The sequence below is a fragment of the Mustelus asterias genome, chromosome 23, assembly GCF_964213995.1.
Source record: "Mustelus asterias chromosome 23, sMusAst1.hap1.1, whole genome shotgun sequence".
Taxonomy (NCBI): domain Eukaryota; kingdom Metazoa; phylum Chordata; class Chondrichthyes; order Carcharhiniformes; family Triakidae; genus Mustelus; species Mustelus asterias.
The window spans coordinates 63,645,628-63,665,875 of NC_135823.1; the positions used below are offsets into that span (position 1 = coordinate 63,645,628).

The following is a 20,248-nucleotide window of genomic DNA, read 5'->3' on the forward strand; positions in this document are numbered from 1 at the left end:
GAGGGTCTTATATAGCTGCATCATTATCCCCGGACTCCTAAACTCAATCCCTCGATTGATAAAGGCCTTAGATTAGTATACCTTAGATTAGCTGGGCTTGAGTAACTTGGGATAGTCTTCTCTCAGTTTTTAAATTAAAATCTCTGCATCTGTTACCTTCCAGACTCTTGGCACAAATTACTTTCTTATTCGGGTCAAAGCTTCTGCCAGCTCCTCTCGCTGTGGTGCATGCCACGGAGTCTGGTGACTCAATTTTCAGTTCTGCTAATGCTTGCCAGAATCAACTCCTTTTCGGTTGTTAAGATTGTTCCACATCCTCCCCCTTTATGCCTTTTGTTCTCGCTTCGACTATTTTGTAAAAGTATAGGAAATGTTTATTTAAATCTCTGCCACTCTTTATCTGTCGCAATTAAATGTCTCTGTTGCATAAAACACAAATCCTGGAAATACTCAGCAGATCAGGAAGCATCTGTAGAGAGAAACTGAATTCATGTTTCAGATCCTTCATCAGAATCGAGGGGGGAAAACAACGTGATGGGTTTTGAACAAGTGGAAGGCGAGGGAGGGAGTTGGCGAGAGAATGAAGGGGAAACTTTGTTGGGGGTAAAAGGCAGGAGAGATTAAATCACAAAAGGTTGTGACATGGTGCATAAACCCATGGTAACGATAATGGACAAAGTAAAGAAACAAAAGATGTGCCCTGACCTCTAAATGCAGAATAAAGAAAGAAATGAGAGAAAACCGAGCCAGTGGAGGCAAAGGTTATCATGTAAAATTGTTGAACTCAATATTGAGTCCAGAAGGCCATAGAATGCCCAGTCAAAAGATGAGATGCTGTCTCCCTTCATGCCTGGCATTTATAACAATTTTTTATTTGTGATATACTAATTTAAGTCTTTACTTTAATTTTCTATCCATTGTCATTTCTTTTAGTTCATTTCTTTTTCATTTACTTCACTACCTTGCTTTATTTATTTTTCAGTATTTGTATCCCCATCGTTTAGTCGTATGCCTCCCTCTGAACTTCCAGTTCAGTTTTAATGTCTCTCTTTATCCAAGGAATTTTAACCATTGCTCCCCTTTTTCTCTTTCTGCAAATATTGATTGTCTCAACTGAAATTTTTCCACTGCTGATTTCCCCATTCTATTCAGTAACTTTTCTATCCAGTTAATTGAACCAGTCTTTAAAAATTCATTCACGGGCTGCACTGGCTAGGCCAGCATTTATTGCCCACCCCCAATTGCCCTTGAGAAGATGGTGGTGAGCTCCCTTTTTGAACTATTGCAGACCCTGTGGTGTAGGCACACCCACAGTGCTGTTAGGGAGGGAATTCCAGGATTTTGACCCAGCGACAGTTTTTAAAAAAAAAAAGTAATGTAATTCCAAGTCTGGATGGCAAGTAGCTTGGAGGGGAATTTCCAAGAGATGGCGTTGCGATGCGTTTGCTGCCATTGTCCTTCTAGATGGCAGTGGATATGATGTGGAGACACTGACGTTGAACTGGGTTGCGCACAGTAAGAAGTCTCAACACCAGGTTAAAGTCCAACAGGTTCATTTGGAATCACGAGCTTTTGGAGTGCTGCTCCTTCATCAGGTGAGAGGTCAGGTCTCTTCATCAGGTCTCGGGTCTCTTCTGCTGAAGGAGCAGCGCTCCAAAAGCTCGTGATTCCAAATAAACCTGTTGAACTTTAAGCTGGTGTAGTGGATATGGGTTTGGGAGGTGCTGTTGAAGGAGCCTTGGTGAGTTCCTGCAGTGCATCTTGTGCACACTGCTCCCACTGGACATTGATGCTGTAGGGAGTGAATATTTGCGGATGGGGTACCAATCAAGCGGACTGCTTTGTTCTGAGTGTTGTTGGAGCTGCACTCATCCAGGCAAGTGGGGAGTATTCCCTCAGACTCTTGACTTGTGCCTTGTAGATGGTGGACAGCTTTGGGGAGTCAGGAGGTGGGTTACTAACCACAGGATTCCCAGCCTCTGACCTGCTGTCTTTTTCAATCCAGCACTTGTTTCTTAAATATTATTTTTTTTATATTGTACCTTACCGTTGTGGTTTCTATTTCATAATTATAGTCATATGCTTATTTGCGTAATTCTCATTTCATTTCCTAATTATTTATTTACTTTGTGGAACAGGAGATGAAACCTACTTGTCTAAGAGGAAGTCTTGAATGTATTCTGCAAACTATTCCCTACCTTGGTTTTTATTTAAATGACTTTGATCCAGACGGTCTTGTGTAATTTTTATTGTTTTAATGATAACTGCTGAAAGAGTGTTGTTTGCGGCTTAATTTTGGCTGGGTGTATCAGGATATAATTACCAGGTTTCAAAATTAATATCCGAACACTGACTTGCATCTGTTCTTGGTCTAGAAGAAGTGCTACTTTCGTCCCTTCTGTGTTTGTAATTGACTTTTCTTTGGTCTGTCTAAGAGTTATGCCATATAAATAAATCACAGCTATCATTTTTCTTAACATTTTCAAAAGGCAAATGCTCTAAGATTTTATCCCCTTTATTCCATTCTTTAAAATTCAATGGTGGCTGTTGCTGGCTAGACCAACATTTATTACCCATCCCTAGTTGCCCTTGAGAAGGTGCTAGTGAACTGCCTTCTAAAACCGCTGTAGTCTCTGAGGTGTAGGTGCATTCACAGAGCTGCTATGGATGGAGTTGCAGGAATTTTGACCCAGCAACAGAGAAGGAACAGTGATACATTTCTAAGTCAGGTTGGTGAGTGACTTGGGGAGGAGCCTCCAGGTGGTGGTGTTCCCAGGTATCTGCTGTCCTCATCCTTCTAGATGGTGGTGGTCATGAGTGTGAAAGGTGCTGCCTAAGGAAACGAGTTGAGTTCCTGCAGTGCATCTTGTAGATGGTACACGTGGCTGCCACTTTTCGACGGTGGCAGAAGGATTGAATGTTTGTGGAAGGGGTAGCAATCAAGTGGGCTGCTTTGTCCTGGATGATGTCAAGCTTCTTGAGTGTTGGAATTGCACTCATCCAGGCAAGTGGAGAGTACTCCATCATAATCCTGACTTGTGCCTTATATAGAACATAGAACATTACAGCGCAGTACAGACCCTTCGGCCCTCGATGTTGCGCTGACCTGTGAAACCAATCTAAAGCCCATCTAACCTACACTATTCCAATATCATCCATATGTTTATCCAGTGATCATTTAAATGTCCTTAATGTTGGCGAGTCCACTACTGTTGCAGGCAGGGCATTCCACGCCCTTACTACTCTCTGAGTAAAGAACCTACCTCTGACATCTGTCCTATATCTATCACCCCTCAATTTAAAGCTATGTCCCCTCGTGCTAGCCATCACCATCTGAGGAAAAAGGCTCTCACTGTCCACCCTATCTAATCCTCTGATCATCTTATATGCCTCTATTAAGTCACCTCTTAACCTTCTTCTCTCTAACAAAAACAACCTCAAGTCCCTCAGCCTTTCCTCATAAGACCTTCTCACCATACCAGGCAGCATCCTGGTAAATCTCCTCTGCACCCTTTCCAATGCTTCCACATCCTTCCTATAATGCGGCCTTCCTATAGATGGTGGACAGTCTTTGGGGAGTCAGGAGGTGAGTTACTTGCCACAGGATTACTAGCCTTTGACCTGCTTTGGTAGCCACAGTATTTATATGGCCAGTCCTGTTCTGTTCCTGGTCAATGGATGTTGATGAGGAATTTTCTAATGGTAATTACATTGAATTACAAGGGGCGATGATTTGTTCCTCACTTGTTGGAGATGGTCATTGTCTGGCACTTGTGTGGCATAAATGTTATTTGCCACTTGTCAGCCCAAGTCTGGATATTGTTCAAGTCTTGCTGCATTTGGACATGGAACAAAGAAAATTACAGCGCAAGAACAGGCCCTTCAGCCCTCCAAGCCTGCACCGACCATGCTGCCTGACTGAACTAAAACCTCCTACCCTCCGGGGACCGTTTTCCTCTATTCCCATCCTATTCATGTATTTGTCCAGACGCCCCTTAAAAGTCACTATTATATCTGCTTCCACTACCTCCCCTGGCAGTGAGTACCAGGCACCCACCACCCTCTAAGAAAAATAACTTGCCTCTTACATCTCCTTTCAACCTTGCCCTTTGCACCTTAAACCTATGCCCCCTAGTAATTGACTCTTCCACCCTGGGGAAAAAGCTTCTGACCATCCACTCAGTCCATGCCCCTCATAATCTTGTGGACTTCTATCAGGTCGCCCCTCAACCTCCGTCATTCCAGTGAGAACAAACCAAGTTTCTCCAACCTCTCCTCATAACTAAGCCCTCCGTACCAGACCACATCCTGGTAAATCTTTTCTGTACCCTCTGCAAAGCCTCCACATCCTTCTGGTAGTGTGGCGACCAGAATTGAACACTATATTCCAAGTGCAGCCTAACCAAGGTTCTATAAAGCTGCAACATGACCTGCCAATTTTTAAACTCAATGCTCTGGCCGATGAAGGCAAGCATGCCGTATGCCTTCTTGACTACCTTCTCCACCTGCGTTGCCACTTTCAGTGACCTATGTACCTATACGCCCAGATCCCTCTGCCTATCAATACTCTTGAGGGTTCTGCCACTTACTGTATATTTTCCATCTGTATTAGATCTTCCAAAATGCATTACCTCACATTTGACCGGATTAAACTCCATCTGCCATCTCTCCGCCTAAGTCTTCAACCGATCTGTATCCTCTGACGGTCCTCATCACTATCTGCAATTCCATCAACCTTTGTGTTGTCCACAAACTTACTAATCAAACCAGTTACATTTTCCTCTAAAACATTTATATATATGTATATTTATATGTATATATATAAATATATATATATATACACACACACAAACAGAAAAGGTCCCAGCACTGATCCCTGAGGAACACCACTTGTCACAACCCTCCATTCAGAAACACACCCTTCCGCTGCTACCTCCTGTTTTCTATGATCGAGCCAGTTCTGTGTCTATCTTGCCAGCTCACCTCTGATCCTGTGTGACTTCACCTGCAGCCTGGAAACCAAGATCGAATCCATAAATGCTTACCCCAGTCCAACGCCGGCATCTCCACATCATGACTTCACCTGTACCAGCCTGCTATGAGGGACCTTGTCAAATGCCTTACTGAAGTCTATGTGGACAACATCCACTGCCCTACCCTCATCAATCATCATCGCCACTTCCTCGAAAAACTCGATCAAGCTAATGAGACACGACCTCCCCTTCACAAAACCATGTTACCTCTCGCTAATACATAACATAAGAACTAGGAGCAGGAGTAAGCCATCTGGCCCCTCGAGCCTGCTCCGCCATTCAATAAGACCACGGCTGATCTTTTCGTGGACTCAGCTCCACTTACCCGCCCGCTCACCATAACCTTTAATTCCTTTACTGTTCAAAAATGTATCTATCCTTGCCTTAAAAACATTCAATGAGGTAGCCTCAACTGCTTCACTGGACAGGGAATTCCACAGATTCACAACCCTTTGTGTGAAGAAGTTCCTCCTCAACTCAGGCCTAAATCTGCTTCCCCTTATTTTGAGGCTATGTCCCCTAGTTCTAGTTTCACTCGCCAGTGGAAACAACTTCCCTGCTTCTATCTTATCTATTCCCTTCATAATATATGTTTCTATAAAATCGCCCCTCATTCTTCTGAATTCCAATGAGTATAGCCCCAGTCTACTCGTAAGTCAACCCTGGAATCAACCTAGTGAATCTCCTCTGCACCCCCTCCAGTGCCAGTGTATCCTTTCTCAAGTAATGAGACCAAAATTGTACACAGTACTCCAGGTGTGGCCTCACCAGCATCTTATCCAGCTGCAACATAACCTCGCTGTTTTTAAACTCCATCCCTCTAGCAATGAAGGACAAAATTCCATTTGCCTTCTTAATTACCTGCTGCACCTGCAAACCAACTCCTTGAGATTCCTGCACAAGGATACCCAGGTCCCTCTGCACAGCAGCATGCTGCAATTTTTTACCATTTAAATAATAGTCCATTTTGCTATTATTCCTACCAAAATGGATGACCACACATTTACCAACATTGTACTCCTTCTGCCAGACCCTCGCCCATTCACTTAGATTATCTATATCTCTTTGCAGACTTTCAGCATCCTCTGCACACTTTGCTCTGCCACCCATCTTAATGTCATCTGTGAATTTTTACACACTACACTTGGTCCCCAACTCCAAATCATCTATGTGAATCGTAAACAATTGCGGTCCCAACACTGATCCCTGAGGCACACCACTAGTCACTGATCGCCAACCAGAAAAACACCCATTTACTCCCACTCTTTGCTTTCTGTTAGTTAACCAATCCTCTATCCATGCTAATGCATTATCTGTAACACCATGCACCTTTATCTCATGCAGCAGCCTTTGGTGCGGCATCTTGTCAAATGCCTTCTGGAAATCCAGATACACCACATCCACAGGTTTCCCAATTGTCCACTGTACATGTAATGTTCTCAAAGAATTCCACCAAATTAGTCAAACATGACCTTCCCTCCATGAACCCATGCTGCGCCTTACCAATGGGACAATTTATATCCAGATGTCTCGCTACTTCCTTGATGATAGATTCAAGCATTTTCCCTACTACAGAAGTTAAGCTAACTGGCCTATAGTTACCTGCCTTTTGTCTATCTCCTTTTTTAAACAGTGGCGTCACATTTGCTGTTTTCCAATCTGCGGGAACCACTCCAGAGTCCAGCGAATTTTGGTAAATTACCACTAGTGCATTTGCTATTTCCCCCGCCATCTCTTTTAGTACCCTGGGATGCATTCCATCAGGACCAGGAGACTTGTCTACTTTTAGCCCCATTAACTTGCCCAACACTATCTCTTTCATGATAATAGTTCCTCGGTCCTCACCTGCCATAGCCTTCCTGTCATCAATTTTTGGCATGTTATTTGTGTCTTCCACTGTGAAGACCGACACAAAATACCTGTTCAATGCCTCAGCCATTTTCTCATTTCCGGTTATTACCTCCCCCTTCTCATCCTCTAAAGGACCAATGTTTACTTTCGCCACTCTTTTTCGTTTTATATATTAGTAGAAACGTTTGCTATCTGTTTTTATATTCTGAGCTAGTTTACTCTAATAATCCATCTTGCCTTTCTTTATAGCTTTTTTCGTGGCTTTCTGCTGACCTTTAAAGATTTCCCAATCCTTTAGGTTCCCACTAATCTTTGCCACTTTGTATGCAATACGTCCACTTATTTCCAACTGGGAGTAAATCCTGACTTGAAGAATTCTCTCCAATAATTTTCCTACCACTGATGTAATGTTCACTGGCCTGTAATTACCTGATTACCCTTGCTACCCTTCTTAAACAAAGGAACAACATTGGCTATTTTCCAATCCTCTGGGACCTCCCCTGTAGCCAGTGCGGATACAAAGATTTCCTCCCAGCAATTTCCTCCCTTGCCTCTCTCAGTATTTCCCATCAGGTCCTGGGGACTTGTCTACCTTAATGTTTCTCAAGAACCCCAATACCACCACCTCTTTGATCTCAACATGGACTGCTTCAGTATCTGAAGAGTCACAAATGATAGTGAACATTGTGTAGCCATCAGCAAATATCCCCACTCCTGACATTATGATAATAAGGTCATTGAAACACCTGAAGATGGTTGGGCTGAGGACACTACCGAGGGCTCCTGCAGTGATGTCCTGGAGCTGAGATAATTGAGCACCAATCATCTCCAACGACCATTTTCCTTTGTGACAGATATGACTCCAACAAGTGGAGGGTTTTCCCCCAATTCCCATTGACTCCAGTTTTACGAGGGCTCCTTGATGCCATACTCGGTCAAATGCTGCCTTGATGTCAAGGGCAGTCACTCCTGCCTCAGCTCTGTCATTTGACCCTAATTAGCAAAAGCTTTGGTGCCTTCCCTCCTTTCCAAAAGCCTCAATCCCAATTTTATATTTTTATTATTCATTAAAGCTTTAGTCATTTAAAATGTTGAAATACCGCATTGTATCTCTTGTACTTGACATAATAGTGCAGAAAGTGACAGCTTGTACTTTATCCAGGATCATGGGGACTGCAGCTTTAGAATTCTGTTCTGATTTAGCAAGTTCTGAAATTGGCAAGTCTTGTTGCAGCTTTGTAGAACTTTAGTTAGGCCGCACTTGGAATATAGTGTTCAATTTTGGTCGCCACACTACCAGAAGGATATGGAGGCTTTGGAGAGGGTACAGAAAAGATTTACCAGGATGTTGCCTGGTATGGAGGGCATTAGCTATGAGGAGAGGTTGGAGAAACTTGGTTTGTTCTCACTGGAACCACGGAAGTTGAGGGCCGACCTGATAGAAGTCTACAAGATTATGAGGGGCATGGACAGAGTGGATAGTCAGAAGCTTTTTCCCAGAGTGGAAGAATCAATTACTAGGGGGCATAGGTTTAAGGTGCGAGGAGCAAGGTTTAAAGGAGATGTATGAAGCAAGTTTTTTTACACAGAGGGTGGTGGGTGCCTGGAACTCACTGCTGGGGGAGGTAGTGGAAGCAGATACGATAGTGACTTTTAAGGAGCATCTTGACAAATACATGAAGAGGATGGGAATAGAGGGATATGGTCCCCAGAAGGGTAGGGGGTTTTAGTTAAGTCGGGCAGCATGGTTGGTGCAGGCTTGGAGGGCCGAAGAGCCTGTTCCTGTGCTGTAATTTTCTTTGTTCTTTGATTTCATTCTGTAAATACTCCTGCCAATAGTTGTGATTTTGTGTTCTAACTTGGCTGATAAGTAGATTCAGCACAGCAGTATATATAAAAAACACATTGGCCTCTCTTCATTATTAGCTCGATTATGTTGCTTGAGTTGTGCACACAAACGCTTTGAGTTTCTGCATCACAGATTTGAGAGGTTTTCAAAATTGGGGCTTTTGTAAACCAAAGCAAAAAGATCAGCAAAAGGTGGTTTAATGTACAAGTTAAAAATAATTCCGTGCATCATCATCTCAATTACTTTTTGGAAGGCAAAGTTTACATGCCTGGCATTAAGTGCCCAATTGATCATGTATAAAACACTATCAATTTCTGTTTGTGTTGCACTGTTATTGTTTATCGTATTTTTAAATATACTGACTGATGTCTGGCTGATACACTTGAGACCTAGGAGAGGGGGCCAGGGACAGGAGTAAGAGGCTGATTTGGGGCAGAGCAGGGCATCCACCCATGTGGTGACCTCCTCTGCGGTTCAGTTGTCAAGTCTGCTTATTGATTATTTGAAATGCTGTGACCTGCCCAACTTTGTGTCGATGAAACTCCAAATGACAATGAATGCACAAAGAAATATAGGCACCCAGATTACTTTTAGTATCCATAAGGCACAGAATAATTGGTCATCAGTTCATTTGTACAGAAGTTCTGGCAGCATAACTATTTTATCTTTGTACGGGGTAGTTTCCGTTCTGCAAAGATATAGCCAGATCGTCATGAATAAGCACAAAACCATTTAATTTTGAAGACAACAGATGTCTTGATTTGGAACGAAAGTTGTCTTAAAGTTCCCTTGTTAACAAATGTAAGAATCTTGCAACAACCTTTGAGCTTCTTTTCAAGGATGATCTTCCAGAATAACCGAGACCTGGTAATGCTTAACTACAAAGTGAGCATTGTTTGGCTAAAAGGCATGTATAACAGTGGTGATTAGAGTCCGGATGCAGCTTAGCTTGATACCATGTTGAATATAGAAAATGTTGCCAGCGATTTGAAAGGATTATTACTTTATTTCTCTTCACAGATGGGAAAATCCGCTTGGCGACGTTGGAACTTGCCTGCCTCTTACTTAAACAGCTTGTACTATCAGGCGGCAACTGCATTATTAAAGATGTGCATCTTGCCTGTTATGAGGTAATGATTTTAGACTTTTAAAAACCTTTGTCATGAAGTGTATCAAAAGACACATTATCAGTAAATCTGGCATCTTTATGCATGGTAGGTTTTTTTAATTACGTTAAAGATATTGCATTATGGAGACAATTTAATTCCAAAGAAAGAAGTAAAGGGCTTCCAAAAGAGTCGATAAAAGTAAAGGGCTTAACCTAGTGCACAACTAGTTGGCGTCCATTTATAAATACAGATGTCCTCTTCCAGTTTGATGATTGAGCTTGCTTTGTGAATATAATGTAACATTTGTCACACTGCGACCGTTGGTGTGTGTACAGTAAGAAATCTCAACACCAGGTTAAAGTCCCAACAAATTTATTTGGAATCACGAGTTTTTGGAGCGCTGCTGCTTCATCAGGTGATAGCCTGGTGTAACCTAGTGCTGTGAGACTTCTTACTGTGCCTTCCCCAGTCCAATGCCAGCATCTCCACATCAAAGAACAAAGAACAATACAGCACAGGAACAGGCCCTTCGGCCCTCCAAGCCCGCGCCGCTCCCCGGTCCAGGATTGAATCCTGAATCCAGGATCCCCACCCAATTTTCCAGCCTATCTACATACCAATATCCTATCCACCGAGCTGTCCCTCACAGCTACGATGCTTTGTTCATTACAACCTATTAACTTACCCCCACCCCCCCATTCCAGACCATGTGATCTCCAGGGAGAGGCGAAAACCCAGAGTGAAAAACCCCAGGGCCAATATGGGGAAAGAAAAATCTGGGAAATTCCTCTCCGACCCCCTGAGGCGATCGAAACGAGTCCAGGAGATCACAATGGCCCCGATCGGAAAATGCTTCCCAACCCTAGTCATTTCCACTTCCACGAACACCATATGAATCCCCTGCCCCCGAGACAGGTTCCCAACTATCCGCAGTCTCACTCTGTACTGGCACCAGCAAGATGATCGTAGAATGAAGCCTTGAAACGAGAAACCAGGAACAATTAGCCCGCGCCGCTCCCTGGTCCAAACTAGATCACTCTTTTGTATCCCTCCATTCCCACTCCGTTCATATAGCTGTCTAGATAAGTCTTAAACGTTCCCAGTGTGTCCGCCTCCACCACCTTGCCCGGCAACACATTCCAGGCCCCCACGACCCTCTGTGTGAAATATGTCCTTCTGATATCTGTGTTAAACCTCCCCCCCTTCACCTTGAACCTATGACCCCTCGTGAACGTCACCACCGACCCGGGGAAAAGCTTCCCACCGTTCACCCTATCTATGCCTTTCATAATTTTATACACCTCTATTAAGTCTCCCCTCATCCTCCGTCTTTCCAAGGAGAACAACCCCAGTTTCCCCAATCTCTCCTCATAACCAAGCCCCTCCATACCAGGCAACATCCTGGTAAACCTCCTCTGTACTCTCTCCAAAGCCTCCACGTCCTTCTGGTAGTGTGGCGACCAGAACTGGACGCAGTATTCCAGATGCGGCCGAACCAACATTCTATACATCTGCAACATCAGACCCCAACTTTTATACTCTATGCCCCGTCCTATAAAGGCAAGCATGCCATATGCCTTCTTCACCACCTTCTCCACCTGTGACGTCACCTTCAAAGATCTGTGGACTTGCACACCCAGGTCCCTCTGCGTCTCTACACCCTTTATGGTTCTTCCATTTATCGTGTAGCTCCTCCCTACATTATTCCCACCAAAATGCATCACTTCGCATTTATCAGGATTGAACTCCATCTGCCATTTCCTTGCCCAAATTTCCAGCCTATCTATATCCTTCTGTAGCCTCTGACAATGTTCCTCACTATCTGCAAGTCCTGCCAGTTTTGTGTCGTCCGCAAACTTACTGATCACCCCAGTTACTCCTTCTTCCAGATCATTTATATAAATCACAAACAGCAGAGGTCCCAATACAGAGCCCTGCGGTACACCACTAGTCACAGGCCTCCAGCCGGAAAAAGACCCTTCCACTACCACCCTCTGTCTTCTATGACCAAGCCAGTTCTCCACCCATCTAGCCACCTCCCCCTTTATCCCATGGGATCCAACCTTTTTCACTAGCCTACCATGAGGGACTTTGTCAAACGCTTTACTAAAGTCCATATAGACAACATCCACGGCCCTTCCTTCGTCAACCATTTTGGTCACTTCTTCAAAAAACACCACCAGGTTCGTGAGGCATGACCTCCCTCTCACAAAACCATGTTGACTATCGTTAATGAGTTTATTCCTTTCTAAATGCGCATACATCCTATCTTTAAGAATCTTCTCCAACAACTTCCCCACCACGGACGTCAAGCTCACCGGCCTATAATTACCCGGGTTATCCTTCCTACCCTTCTTAAATAACGGGACCACATTGGCTATCCTCCAATCCTCTGGGACCTCACCTGTGTCCAGTGACGAGACAAAGATTTGCGTCAGAGGCCCAACTATTTCACCTCTCGTCTCCCTGAGCAGCCTTGGATAGATTCCATCAGGCCCTGGGGATTTGTCAGTCTTTATATTCTCTAACAAACCTAACACTTCCTCCTTTGTAATGGAGATTTTCTCCAACGGTTCAACACTCCCCTCCGAGACACTCCCAGTCAACACATCCCTCTCCTTAGTGAATACCGACGCAAAGTATTCATTTAGGATCTCCCCTACCTCTTTGGGCTCCAAGCATAAGTCCCCACTTTTGTCCCTGAGAGGTCCGATTTTTTCCCTTACAACCCTTTTGTTCCTAACGTATGAATAAAATGCCTTGGGATTCTCCTTAATCCTGTCTGCCAAGAACATTTCGTGACCCCTTTTTGCTCTTCTAATTCCCCGTTTGAGTATTTTCCTACTTTCATTATACTCTTCCAGAGCTCCCTCCGTTTTTAGCTGCTTGGACCTAACATACGCCTCTCTTTTCCTTTTGACCAGTCCCTCAATTTCCCTGGTTATCCACGGTTCTCTAATCCTACCCTTCCTATCCTTCTTTTTTACAGGCACATGCTTGTCCTGTAGCCCTAACAACCATTCCTTAAAAGACTGCCACATACCAGATGTGGATTTACCCTCAAACAGCCTCTCCCAATCAAGAGCTGCCAATTTCTGCCTGATCCCAATAAAGTTAGCCTTCCCCCAATCCAACACCTTACCCTTGGGACACCACTCATCCTTTTCCATCACTATCCTAAAGCTAACAGAATTGTGGTCACTATTTGCCACATGTTCCCCGACCAAAACTTTGAAGACCTGACCGGGTTCATTCCCCAGCACCAGGTCCAGTATAGCCCCCTCTCTAGTTGGGCTGTCCACATATTGTTCCAACGAACCCTCCTGTACACATTTTACAAATGCCTCACCATCCAGAGTCCCTGCCCTCAGCGATTTCCAGTCTATACCAGGGAAATTGAAGTCTCCCACTACAACAACCCTATATTTCCTGCACCTATCCAGTATCTCCTGACATATCCATTCTTCCACTTCCCTTGGGCTGTTGGGGGGCCTGTAGTACACCCCCAACATAGTGACTGCGCCTTTCCTGTTTCTAAGCTCCACCCAGAGTGACTCGCTACACGACTCCTCCGAATTGTCCTCCCTCTGCACCGCTGTAATATGCTCTCCAACCAATACCGCTACTCCCCCACCTCTTTTGGCCCCTCCTCTGTCTCGCCTAAAACACTTGTACCCTGGAATATTCAGCTGCCAGTCCTGTCCCTCTTTCAACCAAGTCTCCGTCACCGCAACCACATCCAAATTCCTCGTGCGCATTAAGGCCCCAAGTTCGTCTGTTTTACCTGCTACGCTCCTTGCATTGAAGTATAAGCACTCCAGACCCCCAGGCTCAGTGAGGTCGTCCTCCCCCAGAGTGCTCTTCTTCTTTGCCAGCCTTGTCCCAGCCCCAAGCTCGTCCCCAGCCACCACACTTATAGACCTAATAGTTTGATCCCCACCCCCCTGCCACACTAGTTTAAACCCCCCCGAACTGCATTAGCAAAGCTCCCAGCCAGGATATTTGTGCCCTTCCAACTTAGTTGTGACCCCTCCCTCTTGTACAGGTGCCATCCTCTCCTGAAAACCTCCCATTGGTCTATGAAAATAAAGCCCTCCCTCCTGGACCAGTCCTTTAGCCAGGCATTCATTTGAACCAACTCCCTATTCTTATCCTCACTGGAACGAGGCATTGGGAGCAGCCCAGAGATGGCCACCCTAGTGACCCTACTTTTTAACCTATTTCCCAACTCCCTGAATTGCTCCCTTAGGACCCCCCTACTCTTCCTATCTACACATCGTTGGTGTGTGTGACATAGATCAGAATTCTCAGCTACTTTGCGACTCTGTGATAGCCATTCCATCAGAGTGCTGGTGGACCATTAATTGTTGAGGCAATTTCAACACCGTCACCTCTTGAGCAAAAGTTTCTTAAAAATGAGATTCAGCTTTTGAAAAAAAGGACAGAGAAAACTGTAGGTTACAACTCAGAAGTTACAACCTCCAAACAGACACTGTTCCTGTTAGTCTAATGGTTTTTCCAACAAATGTATTATTAATGAAGAAACAATTCTTCAGATCTTTGTATGTTGGAGCATTGGAATAATTGACCCAATTGCGTTAAAACAAGAGGTGTGCCAATCCACCTGCTTTATACTTTAAGATTTGAAAATATTTTTTTCTAAGATCATTCAGATATTCAAATTAGTGACTCATAATGTTGAGAAAATTAGCTAACACAACATGCAGCAACAGAGCTACAAGATGGCATTATTAACATCGCTCGGACAAAGACAGCATCATTTTGAGCGATGAGAATATTATAGGTGTCACATTAATGTGTATGTACATCTCATGAGGGACATGAAAACCTGCAAAGTGATGATTTTTGTATGTTTGTGTTTGAGGGGGAAAATGAAATAATGAGATACCTGGATATATAATTCTCAATAGTATTAGCACCACCAACTGTGTCGCATGTTAGTTCTCTTCAACAATTCTCCCATATGTAATTCTGTCAACTGAGCTGTGAAGGAAATGAAAGCTGACATCAGCCAGTTCTCATGTACCCTAAAGTAGTCTAAATAATGTGCAAGCTGAGAAGAATGGTAAATATAGGCAGTTATCACTTGCTTGTAAATCTAAAAATACTTTTTAAACTATAACACATTGAGGTGGTGAGTATTGATGGAGAAAATCTGTTCTATCTGCTGTTTGTGTTGAGGATTAACCGGACAATGCGCAGTGAGTACTCAATCTTCTCAAGCTCGCTAGCAAGAACAGACACAGTGAAATTTGCTGTGGTTTTCTAGCAGAGTTCCACAGTGTCAGTTATAGCTCTTTTTAGCCAATGAGAGAAAACACGCCAGTTAAATAGCCTTACAGTTTGGTGTGCACTTTCAACCAATAGAATTTCAATCCTTCATTTACATCCTTATCACTCATGTACGCAGCTGTACAGAATCCTTGACGTTTTTAGCAGACAATGTTCAATAAGCATCCTGATTTCCTTCAAGGACAGTCAACACTTGGAACATTGTGTTTTCTCAAGGACCCACTCATGCTGCAAAACCGACTCAGACCCTTCAACTGCTAACTGCTGATTCCAACTACCACGTTTGGTTCAAAAGAGACTTGATACTTCATAGTCATATAAAATGGCCAAGCAAAGCCCCGTTGACTGGTCTTGGCAATTTATATTCTACAAATGGATGACTTTAGGACTCAATGGAGATGTATGTAACTAAACATGTTTTTCTAAAAAACCTGAATCAAAGTGGTAGTGATTATTCATTGGACAATCTTGCAATTCTAATGTGGAGGTATGTGATTGAGCATGTTCAAGTCTGAGAACAACAGATGTTTGCATAATAAAAACAGAGGGATACAGTGGGGCGGGAGGTAGTGCAGGAGAATGGTGTTAATGTAGAAGATCCGCTATGACCTCATTGAATGGTGGAGTGGGCTCAACAGGCTGAATGGTCCACTCCTTATCTGATTTTTTTTTCATGTTCATCTTTTGAAGCTGGGGATTGGTTCAGCAAGTCTTTCATCAATTCCTGCGTGCCTCTTGGAGCTGGAGTCCGCATCCTGAATAAAATCCTAGTAACTAAAAACCTATTCCTCGTTTTATAGCTTTGGCACAGTTTTCCTAGACTTTACCATACTCTCCCCTTTTTTTCTAGAACAGGATTTCTGTCATTTGGCATTCTGGAAACACGCGTCAGCATAAAGTAATGTTAATCGGCATATATGATATTGGGTTCACCTCAATAGGCTTGCTGGACAGTGAGGAGACTTGTCTTCATTTTCTGTGACTATGTAACTGCCAGACTGCTTTGCAAAAACTTTGAGGCATATTCTGTTTATTTTGTAAAACCAAAGAGATTGGTAACCACTACAAAGCTAAAACTAGATATATCAAAGCGTTTTATTTTATGATGCAATCTTGGCATATGTTAAACAATTACTTAATTTCTTTACTGTAAGCTTATGGGGTAAAATGCTTTTGTGAGTCATTATTCTTCTCCATATTTCCATGGAAAATCTTAATCGTGATTGATCTTGAGAAGGATCTTGATTTTGTTTTTCAAATGATATTTTCTTGTTTGAAAGTGGGTTCAATTTTTTTCTCACCCAAAATGTATAAACTTTGCTTTGAAACTATTGGAAGTGGGTGGACTATAATCTGGTGGTTGTTCCATTGATTTGCACGCCACCGGATGCCTAAACCTTTCCAAAATTACTGCACAAGACCAACCTCTTTGACCAAGCTTTTGATTTTCTTAGGTAGCTGATAATAGCCCTGTGAATTATCAGGGCATTTAACTATGTTAAAGGTGCTATTATTGCTGTCAACTGATGCACTTGGGCACAAGATCTCTGAATCACAGGAGAGATGTTTTAAGTGAATTGTATGGTGACTTCATATGCAAGAGAAATTTAAAATCATCAACTGACGAGGCAAAATTGCCATTTGTGGAAGTGTGTTCCAAATTGCCACCATCTTTTTCATGAAGAATTGCTTTTATCTTCACTCCCGAAAGGCTTGGCTAAAATCTTTAGGCTATGACCCCTATTCCTAGATTCCCCAACCACTGGAAATCTCATCTAATCAATCAATTCCTCTTAATATCATAGTAAGAAGTCTCACAACACCAGGTTTATTTGGTAGCACGAGCTTTCAGAGCGCTGCTCCTTGATGAAGCAGCAGCGCTCCGAGAGCTTGTGATTCCAAATAAACCTGTTGGACTTTAACCTGGTGTTGTGAGACTTCTTACTGTGCCCACCCCAGTCCAACGCCAGCATCTCCACATCATAGCTACCACCTTAATATCATGTAATCTTTGATTAAATTGTCCATGCATTTTTTAAATTCCAGGAAATACAACCCTAGCTTGTGTAATCTCTCAATTTAGTCTTCAGAATTTAGATTTCACCTTTGTAAATCAGTATATCCAGTCCAAAGATGTGCGGGTTAGGTTGATTGGCCATGCTAAATTGCCCCTTAGTGTCCTGAGATGCATAGGTTAGAGGGATTAGTGGGTAAAACATGTAGGGATATGGGGGTAGGGCCTGGGTGGGATTGTGGTCGATGCAGACTCGATGGGCCGAATGGCCTCTTTCTGTACTGTAGGGTTTCTATGATTCTCAAGCTATGGTGACCAAAACCGGTCACAGTTCTCCAGGTATGGTCTAGCCATAGCTTTCTATAGTTGTGCCTGACTTCTACCCCTTTCTGTTCTATTCCTGTCAGATATAAAGACCAGCACTTCATTAGCCTTGTGGATTTTATTTTTCTTGTAGCTGTTCGTGACCTTTAAAACCTCTGTGTATACACACTCTTAAGTCTCTTTGGACCTTTACTGTTTTGAGCTTTTCACAATTTGGAATGTTTATTTTTGCCTTCTCCATTACATTCGTTGTAATATGGAGAGCAGAATTGCCAAATGCACTGATGCAAAAATACTTTATCTTGCAGTTCTATCTGCTTTTTAAAAAAAGTCCTCATGCTTTTGTTCCAGTCATTTATTCCTTATGCTTTGTGGTTCTGCTATGACTATTACAACACCAATAACCACTAACAATGCACCTTTAACGTAAAGAACCATCCCAAAGCACTTCACAGGAATGTTATAAAACAAAGTATGACATGAGACACAAGAGATATTAGGCCAGTTGGCCAAAAGCTTGGTCCGAGAGGTAGGTTTTAAAGAGCACCTTAAAAGAGGTAGAGATGCTGAGAAACGCAGGGCATGGTATTCCAGAGCTTGGGGCGTAGGCAGCTGAAGACACAGCCGTCAATGGTGGAGCAATTAAAATTCGGGATATGCAAGGGAACAGAATTAGAAGAAGGAAGATAGCTTTGAAGCGGGGTGTTGAGGATATTATAGAGATGGTGAGATTTGATTTGATTTATTATTGTCACATGTATTAGTATACAGTGAAAAGTATTGTTTTTTGCAGGCTGTACAGACAAAGCATACCGTTCAGAGAGAAGGAAAGGAGAGAGTGCAGAATGTAGTGTTACAGTCATAGCTAGGATATAGAAAAGATCAACTTAGTGCGAGGTAGGTCCATTCAAAAGGCTGATGGCAGCAGGGAAGAAGCTGTTCTCGAGTCGGTTGGTGTCCTCAGACTTTTGTATCTTTTTCCTGATGGAAGAGAGCATGTCCGGGGTGCGTGGGGTCCTTGATTATGCTGGCTGCTTTGCGGAGGCAGCGGGAACTGTAGACAGAGTCAATGGATGGGAGGCTGGTTTGCGTGATGGACTGGGCTTCATTGGGCCATGGGAGGATTTAAAAACAAGTATGGGAATTTTAAAATCCAAACATTGTATCGTAAGTCGTCAAGCATTGGTGAACGGAGAACAGGACTTGCTAAGACTGGGCCACTAAAATTTGGATGACTTCCAATTTGCAGAGGATAGGAGACCAGAGGAATGCATTGGAATAGTCACAGCCTTTGAGATTAAAACTCTTCCTTCATGTCTGGAAAGTTCCGAGATAAGAAGTTTAACAACACCAGGTTAAAGTCCAACAGGTTTATTTGGTAGCAAAAGCCACACAAGCTTTCGAGGCTCTCAGGGCCACATCACAAGTTCCGAGATCCCAGCTCTCTAATGTTGCAGATGACCTCTAATGCTATTAACAGGGTAACATAATGGAGTAATGCTGTCAGATGGAATTGGAAGCCAGGCACTCTTGACATCCTCTAAAATAACTTTTAAATTATAATCTTCAACCATGTTATAATGCCTTAGCCAGTTTTAGTGTTTATATTAGCAATGGTAAATGGTAATGGGGCAGCATGGTGGCAGTGGTTAGCACTGTTGCCTTACAGTGTCAGGGACCCAGGTTCGATTCCCGGCCTTGAGTCACTGTCTGTGCGGAGTCTGCATGTTCTCTCTGTGTCTGCGTGGGTTTCCTCCGGGTGCTCCTCCCACAGTCCAAAAGACATGCTGGTTCGGTGCATTGACCCGAACAGGCGCCAGACTGTGGCGACTGGAGGAATTTTGCAGTAACTTCATTGCAATGTTAATGTAAGCCTTACTTGTGACTAATAAATAAACTTTGAAAAGATTAAAAGGCATGCTATGAAATAAGATTTGTGTGGTGTTTCTGGGCAATTATCTGTACAAATACACCAACTAATATTCAGACGTCCTGTACAGACTTTGGGTCAAAATGAAGAAAACTTGCAAGTAAACTTGGGGTGTTGTGCCTTGTCTGTGTTGCATTGTTTGTTCAGTATTAATAACGTTTTGCAAGATCATTAGTGAACTCAATTATTACAGATTGATTTTGATTAGATTTGACTTCTATCCCTTTCTGTTCTTTAGCACACATTTATTTCTCCTGATCTTGCGACAGACATTTAAATTGTCTTTCCGTAAGTTGTGTGAAAGCCACGTTGACTGGAAAGAAGCCTTTCACAAGCCTGGGATGAGTTAGTAATTCTTTCGTTGGCCTACACGCTTACAGGGGTTTAACCTAAAAGGGGATGAAAGTACATTTGAGAAATCCCTCTCTAATTTGCTATTTTATTTTTACTTCTGGAACCTACAGTGAAATCAGGCCCCTCAGAAAGAAGAGAAATTGCAAGAAAACGAAGTCTGAAAATCTGCAGTTTTGTTTCTATTTCGCTCACTCTCTGCCTTCAGAGTGTGTGAAGTGAAGGCAATCATTCAGGCTGGTGCTTTGTTCCACCACCATTTTCACCATCTGGTGAAAGCTTGCCCAGCTTGTTGTTCTCTCAAACTTGATATGCCTGCCTTGTGAGGATTGATATTCATCTTTGATTGTATGGAGCATTGCAGCTCACAGTACACTTCCCAGCAGGTGTCAGTATCTCATCAGAAATTTAAACCCAAGCATTATCTTCCCCATCAATGCCAGGGGTACAAGACACTCTCTCTGGCTCTGGCAA

General features: G+C 43.2%; 1 protein-coding gene across 5 annotated transcripts in view; it reads left to right on the forward strand.

The window, feature by feature from the left end:
* clec16a (C-type lectin domain containing 16A) overlaps positions 1 to 20,248 on the forward strand; it is a 270,292-nt gene that overhangs the window by 108,222 nt on the left and 141,822 nt on the right. For all 5 annotated transcript variants that reach the window (XR_013500698.1, XR_013500697.1, XM_078240789.1 and 2 more), the window contains one exon: positions 9,754 to 9,863. Coding sequence is in view for 3 of the 5 variants with exons in the window: in XM_078240789.1 (XP_078096915.1) it covers positions 9,754 to 9,863 (110 nt within the window). In the remaining 2 variants the exon portion in view is untranslated. The remainder of the gene's footprint in view (positions 1 to 9,753; positions 9,864 to 20,248) is intronic.